The sequence below is a fragment of the Brienomyrus brachyistius genome, chromosome 9 (assembly GCF_023856365.1).
Source record: "Brienomyrus brachyistius isolate T26 chromosome 9, BBRACH_0.4, whole genome shotgun sequence".
Lineage (NCBI taxonomy): Eukaryota > Metazoa > Chordata > Actinopteri > Osteoglossiformes > Mormyridae > Brienomyrus > Brienomyrus brachyistius.
Window position 1 is genome coordinate 22,501,229 of NC_064541.1, and position 14,456 is coordinate 22,515,684.

Sequence of the window (14,456 nt, forward strand, 5' to 3'; positions counted from 1 at the left end):
GTCTCCGCCAGCGAGGCGACGATATCGAGCTGGATGGTGCTCTACCCGAAAGCCCGACACACAGACCTCTCTGAGCGCACTGTTGTTTTGCTCGTTCTACACATGCACTGGAAAAGTATGACTGCTTTCGTGATGAACTCAGAAGTGAGAATGCGTCTCGGCTGTGCATCATATTGTTGGAGACCAAGACGCTGTGTGATCTCCTGACGCTCGCAGTAACGTAGATCCATCCTCAGCCCATTCCCTATCCACCTCTCTGTAGCTCCCGTTATCACAGATCGGATCAGTACATGCCATTTCAACAGCTGTCACTCACAAGTGGTCATGTGACCAAGAGTGGGATTGGCTGAGATCAGGCCTTTATCGAATCTCATTGGTCTGTTTATTAATGGGCCTTGTAAGATGTGGGCAGGGTGGCGAGCCTTTTGACTGTGCTACATTTTGTCTTCATAAACAGAACAAGTGAATATAGCAGAGAGGCATTCCAGGCTATCAATGACAGACAGACCCTTCAGGGTATCCGTTTACCAGGCCCGACTGAGCGTCGCCTTGATTTTAAACCCGTGTCATTTAGTAATCTTTCTAGCTCAGCTGACTAACTCCCATCTTCAGAGACCATACACTGATTGAAAAAAAATTGCCCAGAGACCATACTGTATTTAAACTTAATTACCAGAAAGACCTCTATAATTAAGTTATGTTTTAATTAAGATTGGACCGAGAGGAAAAAAAATGGACTCCACTGATGAACTCATTTGTTAAACTAAACTGTTGGTGCTGCTGCTTCTTGGCTTCCTCCCTCCTTGCTGATGCTGTGTGTGACATCAGCTGTAAACACACGGCGTCCATTTGAGGCCATTACTATTACTGTGTGAGGACCTGCACCAAAAAAGCTCCTTCTTACTAACAGACACCCTGATGCTTCACTGTATGGTCGCTGTAATTTCTATATAAACCTGTAAACGTGTGGCTCTTCTCCCTCTCCTTCCTGTTGCTAGCGGCGGACGGAGTTCCAGTACAGAAGGATGGGGAACAGGTAGGCCATTAACGTTTATATACCAGTGGCTTTTATTTTCTCCTAATGAATCCGGTGTGACATTGAATGGAGCAGCATCCTGCTGCTGCGAGGTCTATCCCTGTGTGACGTCAGCTCCGGCTGCAATCCCTCCACCTCCCACAATCACACTTTGAGAATCTTGATCCAAAATGGCCGCCAGGGAGACTCCAGCTTTACCCCAGGAAGACGGGAGTGTCTATTTATGGAAGTTAGCAGCCCACTGCTTGAGCTGCGAACACAGCTACCATGCTGTGAGCAGGGGAGCTCGATCATGCATCTTGCACTGCTCCTTGGGCTGCGTCGGCCAAAGCCCAACATTGGCCGTGGCTGTGACTGCCCACATCTCACCGCCCCATGTCACGTGCCCCCCTGCTGCTTTGTGGCCCCTCCCATCCATGTGATTACACCCCTTCTTTGCAGCCCTGCCCATTCTTTGCAGGCCCACTTATTATTAGTGACTTCTTTGTGCCCCTGTTCTATATGGTGCCGCCCATTCTTCATGACCCCGCCCCTTATTTGCAGCTCCATCCTTTCAGTGTGGCCACACCCCTTCCTTGTGACTCCCTTTCCCAGTGTCTTTCTCCACTCCCGGTTGGTCAGTGGCGCTCTGGTTTTTACAGGCCTGGGAAACTGAAGTCCCTGAGGGACACGACCTCATGCCGACCTGTCGAGGTGGTGCGTGTCACTGAGAGTTAACCCAGGGCGGGCTGGGTCGGTGACCACCGCCTGCCCGGCTGTGACCGGGTCACAGAAGCAGTACCTGACATCCGTTTGCGGATGAGGCCACGCTGCAGACCGTTCGGCATGAAGCGGCCAACCCGCAGGCCTCTGTGTTTAATCTGCACCATCCCACAGTACCTCTGGAGGCCTACAGACACTGTCATCAGCATTACCTTCGAGCTGTCGGTTGACCTGGAAATGAGGCTAGCATAAGGTGCACTATGGGCACCCTCTCCTGCCCTGGCCTCTCTGTGACCTGCCCTCTCCTGTTCTGGCCTGTCTGGGACCCACCCACTCCATGCCCATTGGCCCTGGGTTTTAGTCCTGCCCCTTTTGCTGTGACGTCGGTAGAGGAACCCGCGACCGGAAACTTGCATATGGCCAAATGGCACCATCGCCGTGTGTACTATGGACTGATCTGTCTTTCAGTCTGTCCCTCTTTCTGCCACTCTATTTTTAACTTTCCTCTTCCTCCCTTTCTTTCTTTCTTTCTTGCTTTCTTTCCTTCCTTCTTTCTTTCTTTCTTACTGTCTCTGTCTCTGACCTACCTCCCCCCTCCCCCCCTCCTTGCTCGCATGCCTTTAAATCTTCCTCCTGCTGTTCCAATCCCTGCTGTCCTCTTCCTTCTTTCCTGTGCCCTTGCCTTTCCCTCTCTCTCCTCTTCCTCTCTCAGCATGGCCGTACAGACTTTTCATGGGAAGGAATCAATGTAAGTCTTCGTGAATATCATTCCTCCATTCTTTTTATTTTCTAACTCTCGCCTTAGGTAACGTACATTTTACCCGCCTCCCTTCCTGCCCTCCTATATCTGTCCTTTTCTCTCTCTTTACCTCTCTGCTGGTGCCGTGCTGCTGTACCGTAGTGCTTAGAACAGTCTCTGTGCACTTTCTGTTTACTCTCTCACAGTCACACGTGTGTCAGACTAAAAGCCTCATTCTCAGTAAGACCACTTCAAAGCGGACAAGGGGCAGGCTGCTCACGATGTCTATGGGAAACATAGATATTTTCTACGTAGATCTGTTTCCGTGTCCTTCTGTCCATTTAGGATTTTCTGCTGTATTTAAACACCCCCTTCTCTCCCCCCCACTCACTCTTTCTGTGTTATTTTGCTCATTTCCACCATCTTACGCTGACTTTTTCCTAATTACTCCTCCCGGCATCCCTGTTTCCCCTCCTCACAAATAAAACCCCTCCCCCCACCGCTGCCGCCATCTCTTGTGGGGTTTGCACCCCCCCGACCCACCCGTTCTCTCTGCGTTTTTTTTTCCCTGTATCCATCTGTATACTCCTCGCTCCTTTCAGCTTTCTATGGAGGACACCACCTCCATCCTTCCTCGCCTGAAGCGAAACTCCAACGCCTATGGGATTGGTGCTCTGGCTAAGTCCTCTCTGACAGGTGTGTCAGGTGTGTGTCTGTCCTGTGACTGGTAAATCTACCATGTTGGCTCCGGTCCGGCAGAGCTTGGTGTCAGAGGAAGGAGCCAACATGGCCCCTTGTGGGTACCCTGTATCACTTCCTACCTCCATGGAAAATGCATGTCAATGACTATTGTAGTCATTGATGGGATCAAGTCAATCCTCAAAATCCAAAGAAAGAAATACACTACCCACAATGCATCTTCATGTGGCTTGTTGTTAAAATTGGGTGGGAAATGTAGTGTATGGTGGTTGGCTTCTGTGTAGTTGTTGTGAGTTGTAGTGGCAAATTAGTCAGTGTTACTGTACTGTTTTTTTATGTATACCTGTTCCTAGCCGTAGTGTTATTGTAGTATCAAGTGATCCAGTATCCATAACCGCATTACCCATTTGTTCATGGTCATCAAATCCGCCGACCAATCATTTAAAGGGACGTGTCTCAGATATATAGTCAGTTTTTAGATATATACCGACAGCTACCTAAATATAAAACACAATGACTTGATTAAGATATTCCATTTAAATAAAGGTAAAGTGCTGGGTCGAGCGTGTCACTGTCAGGTGCAGTTTAATAGGTGTTATGTCAACAAGCCAAAAAGTTTCATTCATCACTGCCCATTTCTAGCCACCATGATTTAATATACAACATAATTTCTTAATGCACTTCTGGGAAGCATAGCCTTTATCATTGGATATCAGCAAATTGCTATCTCTGCACTTAAACTAACCCCATTACCCAGCACGCATCATCACACAGACTCTTCACTGTAGAAGTCTGACCAGGAGATATTTCTATGATATTAACAATCTTCATCTGTCTCCCTCCACCACTCTCTATCTCCTTCTCTCTCTTGCTGTCTCTGTCATCCAATCGCCGGCCTCTCCCTTCTGTGCCACGCCCATCTGTCCCAAAATGGCGCCTCTCAGGTGTGACGCGTTCCATGAAGGACAAAGTGACCAAGCCCACTGCCATGGCACAGGGTCGTGTCGCCCACATGATCGAATGGCAGAGCTGGGGCATGCAGACCATCGGGGCGGGGGGGAGCGCCGGCCGCACCCACCTGAACCGGGAGCGAGAGCGCGAGAGGAAGCTGGAGAATGACGCCTATAGTGACCTGAGCGATGGCGAGAAGGAGGCTCGTTTTGCAGCCGGTGAGCCGCCCCCCCCACAGCCGCCAGAAATCCACCTCCATATCTCCATATCTTTCTCTCCGGTTCCCACTGAGTCCGTTTCTCGTTCCACCTTCACGAACCGTCATTGCTTCTGGCCAAGGAGGACGAAACCCACATCTGCTCTCTCGCCTTCCTCCCACAGGAGTGATGCAGCAGTTTGCCATCTCAGAAGCTACCCTACTGGCTTGGACCTCCATGGACGGGGAGAGCTTAAGTGCCGGTTCCAACCAGGGCAGTGTAGCTCACCTCAGCGAGGTCAACCAGGAGAGCATCACCAGCAGAGGTATCCGTCGGGCCGCAGCGGACGGCACGATGTCTGCTTACCTGTGTTTGATTCCAAACTGCAGCAAACGAAATCAAATCCCCTTGTAAGACACTCTGGGAGAGGAGAGTCAGTGAAACAGTATGGAAAAAATAGGCATTAAATAACATTAATCAGAACAAATGACTTCTTGGAAATTTCATGTCAAAATAGAATTCAACTCAAGGTTATTTACCAAGTTCTTTTTTCAAATATGAAATCAGTATATTTAGCAAATTGCATTATTAGATTATTGTAACGATTCAGCACATTGTCTGAGGCAATCAGAAATGCCAGACAGTCTGCGCAGCAAATAAATGATTGGGAGGCGGCGTCCTCTAGAAAGCATCAGCTTAATTCGTCATATCTGTCTGTGGCGTTACTGGGAGCTCGCACTGGTGAATAAGCCAGCTTTACGCAGCTCATCTCTGTTTGATAAATTCTCCTTATGATGGCTGGTGACAGCAGTACAGCAAAAGTAATGCTACAAATGCTGGAAAACTTGATATGTGAAAATTCAATATATTGAACTTGCCCTGAGATGGACTAGCCTCCCATCCACTGTGTAGCACTGCCTTGTGCCCTCCTAGTGACCCTGACCAGGATAAGGGCTTAGAAGATGGATGGAATATACTGTACTACTGTGATCAGCCATTTCAATCTATGCTTCTGGAACTTAACACACCCCCACATTTCCTCCCAGACCAGATCCTTCACCACTCCTCTGCCGAGGTCTGGCCGCACACGTACGTCTCGCAAGGTCTCTACTGTCTCTCCTCCTCTGACGCCTGGGAGCCGATTAGCAACGAGCCGTCAGGAGTGGCCTCCCCGGCTGCTGGCTCTTACGTCATGGCGGCTGGACCCGAAGGGTACGAGGGCAGCACTGCGCACTATCTGACACATCAGCAACAGCAGCAGTTCAACTTACAGCAGAGCCAATTGCAGCAAATACAGCAGCTGCAGCAAATACAGCACTACCAGCAACAGCAACTGCTGCAGTATCAGCAACAACAGGTGAAAGCAAGTTACATTCATGCTCTATCCGTTGAATGGGCAGAAAATATGTACACAGCCGTTGTGGTTGCAGATGGGATTTTGAGTCAATTCTGCACAGTTTTACACGTCTGGCATTCTTTTTAGTCCCTGGAACACAGGCTACACAGCGCTACACACTCCCTGCAAGCCACACCCAACAGCACCATCCATAGTCTGGCTCCGCCCTCCCACCCCCCATTGGTCGACTTGTGGGGAGCAGGGCAGATTGAGGCCTATCAGGGCGAAGTTGGCGGGTATGTGGGTGTGTCAGCAGGCGAAGGGGGTTTGGCAGTGACTGGAGTCGAAGAGAGTACAACAGAGAACGAACCACTACTAGAGCAACAGGAAGAGGAGGAGATCAAGGTTAGCATTTCATGGTTTTATGCTGCATGCTAATGTTTTGCATTTGAAGGTCATAGTTAATTCTAATGTGATTTGGCTCCAGTGCCAGTTCCAATGAGATGGGCCAAGGAATTCTCTATAGAGCAGGATGTTTGGTCATCTTAAAACATTTTTGGCTAACTTCCTTTGTATTTAAAATAATGAAAAATTCTCTGGTTGGTTGGCATTTGCCCAATATAAATTTGGTCACATTAATGTTAAACAGACCATCCTAACTGTACTGAAAACTTAAGGGCTGATTGATGTTGACTAAGTAAAAATTTATTAGCTCTATCAATTTAATAAATCATCGCATAAAGGGAACAGCCTATTAGCACAAAGGCACCTGCTGCAGTTCCATTTTTAACAGCTAAATGAAATTATTCAAATTAATAATTAATTTTAAGGAGTGAAATGTAAGATTTTGAGATCTTATTTTTCATTTTTGCATTTTTGATTAAAGTAAATTCATTTCAAATAGAGCTGTCGTGATTACTCGGTTAAATTCTGACTTGATTTTTTTTTTAAAAAAAGCATCAGTTTCATGGAAGGAAGGCGGAGCCTTATGAGGTTTTGGGTTCAAATAGAAAGAGTTGCGAAAGCCTAAGATGTGTGGGAGCACTGCACATTAAAAGTGAATGAAAATGCAGTCGTCACAGAACTCTAATATCACACCAACATGACTGCAATGCGACAACAACTCAAAAGAAGACATCCATGGATTCATGAAATGCAAAGTTAGCCCTTTAGCCTCTTGGAGTAGGGTAGCCTTTCTTTGTTATGACTTTGACTTAAATTATTTAGCTTAACTTTCTGCAGTTCCTGTGTCCTAAGACAATTGTTTAATTGCCTAAGAAAATATGACATCTATGTATAATTATATTTTGTGAACATATTGTGTGCATTGAGTTATGCTGAACGCTAGTGAAAAAAGTTCACATTGTGGTCTTTTAATTATTTGAGATAAATATTAAGACATTTATAAAAAAAAAAGGTCTTGAAACTTTTACACAAAATAAACTATAGCCAAATGGAACTTATTATCTACTAACAGAGTGTCAGATAAGCTGGTGGTGTTGCCCTGAGTTGTCAACAGACACAAAGTGTGAAAAAAATCACTTGCTTTTGCTCAGTATTGTCTCTATCGAATCCAAAATATTTCCATACAGCAGAAGACCAATGTCTTTTGGTGACCAATTCTTGTTTACTTTTCTCCTCCTTAGCTCATCCCATCCATCCATCCATCCATCCATCCATCCATCCATCCATCCATTTTCTGTACCAGCTTGGCACTCATTTGGCTGAATTTTTCCCAAATGTGCCACACTGTCTATGAGTGTGTCCAACAGCAGGGACGAAAAATGATTATGATTGGCTCAAAGTGCACATGGACAACTCACACAATAACAGCACTAGTAAACTTTAGACTTACTTTTAGAAAACATACTAGATAATGCTGAAAAGGAACAATCATTAAAATTGCATAACCAGCACCCGAGCCAGGCTTGGTTCCTCACTTGGTCTTGGTTGGCCAGCATAATGCGTGTTACGAAGAACAATCTCTATACAGCTCTGGAAAAAATTAAGAGATCACTCTATATATTTGTTTAATCTGCATTTTTAAATCCTGGTTTAATCATGGTTCTGCTATCAGAAGGCTACGCTGAGCAGTAGGTTGCTACCTGGCTCAAAATTTATAAGACCGCAGTACACAAGAACATGGTGAAGCAGGAGACACTGGGGACGACTAGAAACCAGTCATGTAAAGGGCTGAAACAACATTCTAATGGTAGAGATGACTGTCAGCTTATCCAACAGTGCCTCATAAATCACCGGATGATCTCAAGTGACCTTCAAAATGAATGGGAAACATTAAGTGCAGGTATGAAGTGCACAGCTAGGACAGTTCATATCAGGCTCCTAGAAACAGGACTGAAGTCCCATAAAGCAAAGAAGAGACCTTTCATTAATAAGAAACAGAGAAGAGCCAGATTGGAGTTTACAAAAAATGTATATGTGACACAGAAGCATTTCCATAAATTGAGGAATGAGTGAAACTGAAAATTTTGCTGTGGTCTCAATTTTTTTCCAAAGCTCTATCTCTCTATATAGTGTATGTTTAATTAATTTTGATTGTTTTTTTATGTTGGGTGGGACAGTGGTGGAGCGGTTAGCACTGTTGCCTCAAGCGTTTGAGTCTCTGCTGCGCATGCGCGCGTGTGTGTGTGTGTGTGTGGGGGGAGGAGGATTGTATGCTGTAGTAAAACGTCCGCTGCCCCCTCCCCCCCCACCCCCCACAATCCAAAAACATGCTGAACTAAGTGGATATTCCACTGTATGTATGTGTGTGTGCCCTGTGATGGGTTGGCGCCCAGTGCTGGGTTATTCCCTGTCTTGTGCCAATAGTATCCAGGATTGGCTTTGCAACCCTGCATAGGACAAGCAAGTATAGAAAATAGATGGATGTATTTTATATTATCACTGCATAGATATATGCAAAAATATAATGAGATATATAGTCTCATAAAATGAATTATTAAAACATGTAATATGGTACAATATAGTAAACAACATTTGTATATCATGCTTTGGAGTTATCTATATTTTTGTTTATGTTATGTGTTTTCTGCAATTTATAGAGCTGGATGAAAAAAGTCATATTCAAATATAGCCATGTTTATTTTGCAACTGGATTCTGTAAAATTCTATCAGCTGCACATTTAACTTAACATATTAATAAAATCAATGCTAACTAGTCTTTCCAATGATCATGGGGAATATAATGTAGTTAGTATATAATGAAATGAATTTGAATTCAGCTAAAGCTGGTCTGTTGTATATTACACTGTATGCACGTTAACAATCATAATACTGCTTCCAGTTACAATTTCATTATCATTATGTGTAGATTTCTAAGATGTAAGAGACTCTTAATTATCCAACACCTCCTGGTGTCCTCAGGGACATCTGTAAGAGAAGCGAGGAGCAGGGAGGGACAGGTAGTGCCTGACCTGTCATATCATCTTAGTAACTGATACAGTGCATTACTGCCGGTGTGGAGCTCAGCCTTCCTGTGAAGAAACACAGCTTTGCCTCGACCTCCATCAAGCTCCCTATGCAGTGATGACCAGCACTGTATGTGTATGAAAGTGTCGAGCTGCAGTGCTTGTAAAAGTGATTTTCAGCAAACCCAACCCCCCCCCATAAATAACTATTTATTAGTTGACTGCACTTACTGTATTTATCTATATATTTCCTTTCAACTAAATGGCAACTGGAAAATGATGATTATATGTTCTGTTGAAGTCATAAATTATTGACTTTGATGTTCTCTATCATCACACGCAAATCCATCTTGGAGGAGAAACATATGTATATACATCCATCCATCCATCCATCCATCCATTTTCCAAACCGCTTATCCTACTGGGTCGCGGGGGGTCCAGAGTCTATCCCGGAAGCTATGAATATACAGTAATGTGCAAAAGTCTTAGGCAGTCCAAAGAAATGTTTAAAGCTGTTTATCTGGGTAGCAAGTGTACTTTGGCTTAGAACAAAAATCACAATTTAACAATAGAACATGTGCAAATTAAGAGTAACACAATAAAATCTAGTAATACTTTCTTCTGTTTTCTAAAAAGTTACTGATATCTAATTGGATGGCTAGATGAACACCGCTTCAGTTCCCAAACTTCTCCTCAGGGACACCTCAGCTTTTCCATGATGTTGCTAAATTTCAGCAACAGCTCAATTAAATAATGAAATATATTGGTTTAAAAAGTCAGTGAGAGATTGACTACCTGTGTGAGGTGTGCTAGTGGCCAAGTCAAATAATACGTGGCTGCACTGGACGGCCGCTGCAAATACTAGGATGATTTTAGCAGAGGTTCTGAAATGGCTAAAGCTGACACACTTTGACAGGCATAATATCATAGTTTTATACCAACACGAGGATAATCTAAACATCATTTTCTTTACCTGCCTAAGACTTTTAAACAGTACTGTATGTACGCTATATGACCAAAAGCATGTGGACACCAGTTTGTCCAGCATCTCATTCCAAAACCTCGGATATTAATATGAAGTTGGTCACACTTTGCTGCTGTAATATCCTGTGCTCTTCTGGGAAGGCTTCCCATTAAAAGCTTGTAACATTGCTGGTGGGATTTGCTGCCATTCAGGGTGATAATGCAGAGCGATCAGGTCACTTTCTGTGAGTTTCACACTTCACAGCTGAACTCACTCTCAGACGTGTTCACTTTACAATCACCTCACTTACAGCTGACCAGGGCAGCTCTAGCAGAACAAATCTGGTGAACTGACTTGTTGGAAAGATGGTGTTCTATGATGGGCCAAGTGGGAAGCCCCTAACTTGTTTTGTACAACCACCCATTCTGCTGCTAATGTATGTTGCCGGAGATTATGTGACTGTCTGCTTAATTATACACTTGTTTCAACAATGGACGTGGCTTAATTTGAATATTCCTCTAATTAATAGGGGTGTCCACATACTTTTTACCATATAGTGAATGGTTGGATTTCATTTAGTTAAATCCAGGTTCATATATTAACAGGAAGAAGAAATTACGTTATGTATGGAGCCTGAAGCTATAACCTTGACCCCACTTGCGCCAAGAGAGGAGCCTTCCAGTACTGGAGGAAGCAGCCCAGGGCAGGCACCCGGGGAGCCAATCACAGAGCGGAAACCCTCTGATGTCACTTCCTGTGTCAGTCAGCCCTTGGAGGAAAAGGATGAAGAGTTGGAGGAAGCATCAGTAGCAATTGCGGCAAACTAATTGAGTGGTAGGTGTTATGGACAGACATACTTCCATCTTTGCTGAAATTATACAAGTACCAGAAATGTCAATTTTAAAAATCAATTCATTTTAAAAATAAATATTATCCATCTCCTACTCTGCAGGTGTGAGACATCTATCTCCATGATGATTCCCTGTGATGTTGGTGATTGTTTTAAAGACAATTTTCATGGAAGGAAGAACAAAGAGCGGAGAGAAAATACTGAACGAAGGACAAACATTTAATGGAAGCCGGATGTCATTGAATAGTAAGCGTTCCCCGAGAGAGTGAAGAGTGGAGGAGATGGAGAGAGAGTGACAGAGGGACTGTACCTGAATCAGGGAACAGAGAGCAATAGAAAACGAAACAAGAAACCAAAAGATAGATATGTGCATGCTTTTTACAATGATGCAATTGACTGAACTCCATCATCAGCGCATAATATACATATAAATATAACAGTCATAATTAATAATTATTATAATACTTTTTTAAAATAAAACAAAAATACCATATAATGAGTCATGTATATGTGTATAAAAATATATACTTTAGAACACTAACACGATTTTTGAATAATTCCAAATCTCGAATATCCAATTCAAGATAAGATATGATAAATGTTTGTAGATCATCTTCCAGAACATGTACACGGCACTTGGCTCCCCAAATAATTTGTGTTACTGCCCACTTATCTGCAAAGCGGTTTCCATACATGTAACTCTCAGTCACAAAAATACAGGCAACACACACACACACACACACACACACACACACACACACACACACACACACACACACACACAAAAAGAAGCACTCAGTAACACGGATGAAACAGTTTTAATCAAGTGTGTGAATTCCCTAAATTAGCACATTGTGGTTAAAAACATCATTGATAAAATGAATCAGGGCAAGTTTTCTTTAGACCTGGTCAGTTTAGTGCAGCCCATTCCGAATGAGTCCAATAAAAAAAACGTACTATTTGTTAATATCTTGTTATCTTGTTGGCACTATACTGGACGGGACTGTACTTTACTGCACAATGTGTTATTTGCACATTGTCTGATACTGAATGTGTTTCTATTGCATGCATGCTTTGCTGGACAGTGCGTAACAGTACTGTGCAACACAGTATAAAACTGCACTGAACTGTAGTGTAATGAATATGAAATGCTCTGAACATCGTTTCCTTCATACCGTACTTTGCTGGTGAGTCAGAGAGAGAACAAGGAAGAAACTTTGCACTTACGCTGGACAAAGCGGGCAAGGATCCACGTGGAACAAGACTCTGATGGTCTTTGTTTTGTCTTCTGCAAAACTCTGGGAGCACCAAGAACCAGAAGCTGTTCGACAGCCAGACACAAACCCTGGGAACTAAATGAACTATTTTGCCGCAAAGCTGCTCTAAACAAGGACATCACGAGGAAACATTTGGGATTTCGGTGCCGGGTCATGGACGTGGACTGAGATGGAACAAGTCAGGATCTCCCTACTTCAATGAGGCATTGGGCTTAAGGACATTTACCTATAAAATGAAATTATTATTCAGCGTGAGAGAAACTGTGGGGGCAGTATTGATTTTAGGGAAAATAAATCGAAATTGTAACAGATTTGCGGGAAAATGTTTTAAAGGGCTCGTGGCCACTCTATCATATAGATGTAAATATTGCACACACGAACAATCACAGCTTCTGTCACTTTGAATTATGTTCCTGAGCTTTTACAATGATTTATTTATTTTTGTACTATCTCACGGTCTGAACTCTTGTTCGGGAGAATCCCGTCTCTTAATTGTGCTGCCAGTGGAGGGGAAAATGGGTAAGGATTTTAATAGCAGCTTGCCTGATTATGTGAATGGGAATATTAATAATAATTATTATTATATGCACCACAGTTAAATCCAGAAGCAGCACCAAATTGCCCTTGCTTCGTTTGTGGATTTTCTGCGATGGGACAGTGCTTGTCTTGTCCATTGAGTATGTATGAGTATGGGCACCTCAGAAGCCAGAATGGCTGATTTCTTACACAGGTTTCCTGATGTGCATGAACCATAAACAAGAATGATGATGAATATAATCATTTTAACTGAGAACCACCTTTATTGCTCTGGATGATTGTCTGGGAAACGCAAAGTCACTCTTACTTGAACTGAATAATTTATTGATTGTCTATTTATGCAATGTTGTGACTTTTTTTATAACAGAAATTTCAGTACTCCGACCCAGATTTGGCAGAATATATATCATTTTAGTTTCCCTGTTCGTTGTAGAGCACAAAAAACATTGTAGAATACAACAGACAGCTGCAATCTGTCTTTGATACTCTTATGTTGAACATTTGTACTCCACTGCATCAAACTGGGACCAAGTTTGATATACATTCAAACAGGAAAACTGCAAAAAAAATGATAGATATTCCTTTATTTATTTCTGGGTGATTTGGGGTGAACCAACTTTAATTTGTGTAGACCATCTTCGTTTGTCCTACAAGAGATTTTGCCTCTCCATAGAAACAGACAAAAATATACTTAGCTTTTTTTCGAAGCTGTGTATTTTATTTGTGTTTAAAAGATATTTAAGACTTAAAGTGGGCCTACTTCCATGTAGATTAAGTGAAAAAGGAAATTGGCGGCGCCTCCTCCACCACATAATGCAACACACGACAGCGAAAATCCCTCATATTTCAGGATTATTTTCAGAAATGTTCGTATTTACTTAGCAAACGCATGTGTGCAAAAACAATCTGAGTAATTCAGTTCAAGTACCTTTCTATGGAGAAAAATTCTTTACTGCCAACACCAATTCCTAGTAACTACTTTTTAGATATAAAAACAGCTACGAAATGGATTAATAATAAACGTTTTTTTAAACACAAATTAAACGAATTACTAAAGAATATTGCTTCCTAAAAGCTACGCTACTATTTTTGTCTGGAACAGGACGGTATGAAGGAATAAGAAATACTCTGAAGCGAAATCTCTTTTCTTGGGGGTATTTTGAGGTTTAACGGCGTCTTCAGTTATCTGTTAATTGATTTCTGATTTTTTGTATGATACTACTGCCATCTTTAAATACGAACTGTCATGCAAGCATGAGTATTACTGGCTTCCTGCTTGCCTCTCTATACGTCCCTGTGCCCGCCTCTGTCCTCACTCCATACTGAAGAATAATATTCTCAATTTTACATGTTACAAGTTATGCAGGACCTTTTAGATCTGGCTCCTGAATAAGTGCTAAATATTACCCCTAAATGAAAAGTTTTTTTTTTTTGAAAACAATTTAAAATGGGTCTTACATGTACATGTCTACTCTGTATACAACGCGACTCTTCCACCTGGACTCCCTTCTTCTCTCTTCCTGTGTCCACCCCCCCCCCCCCCGCAAGAAACAAACAGCCCGGTCCCCAAACTGCCACTCGGACCCCTCCACCCCAACCATCCCTAGGGGGTCCCCCAGCGGGACAACAAAAGAATAACAAGCGAATAAAGAAACATGCAGAAAGACGTGCTTTTGTTTCTGGAAAATATTGCCAGACTAGCTATTCCTTACTGTCAGAAGGATGCCCAAAACGTGTTTC

The 14,456-nt window shown here is 43.0% G+C and overlaps 1 protein-coding gene across 13 annotated transcripts in view; it reads left to right on the top strand.

Moving 5' to 3' along the window:
- fam131bb (family with sequence similarity 131 member Bb) overlaps positions 1-13,423 on the top strand; it is a 33,017-nt gene extending 19,594 nt beyond the window's left edge. For 2 of the 13 annotated variants that reach the window (XM_049026574.1, XM_049026584.1), the window contains exons 2-9: positions 999-1,036; positions 2,451-2,486; positions 3,080-3,182; positions 4,121-4,345; positions 4,509-4,649; positions 5,371-5,681; positions 5,808-6,065; positions 7,307-8,318. In XM_049026574.1, coding sequence (XP_048882531.1) covers positions 999-1,036; positions 2,451-2,486; positions 3,080-3,182; positions 4,121-4,345; positions 4,509-4,649; positions 5,371-5,681; positions 5,808-6,065; positions 7,307-7,537 — 1,343 coding nt within the window. In that variant the 3' untranslated portion in view covers positions 7,538-8,318. Of the gene's footprint in view, positions 1-998; positions 2,487-3,079; positions 3,183-4,120; positions 4,346-4,508; positions 4,650-5,370; positions 5,682-5,807; positions 6,066-7,306; positions 8,320-10,657; positions 10,887-11,004 lie in introns of those variants that run through there. The other 11 variants (XM_049026577.1, XM_049026580.1, XM_049026585.1 and 8 more) reach the window with 9 other exon arrangements.
- The last annotated feature ends 1,033 nt before the right edge of the window (positions 13,424-14,456 follow it).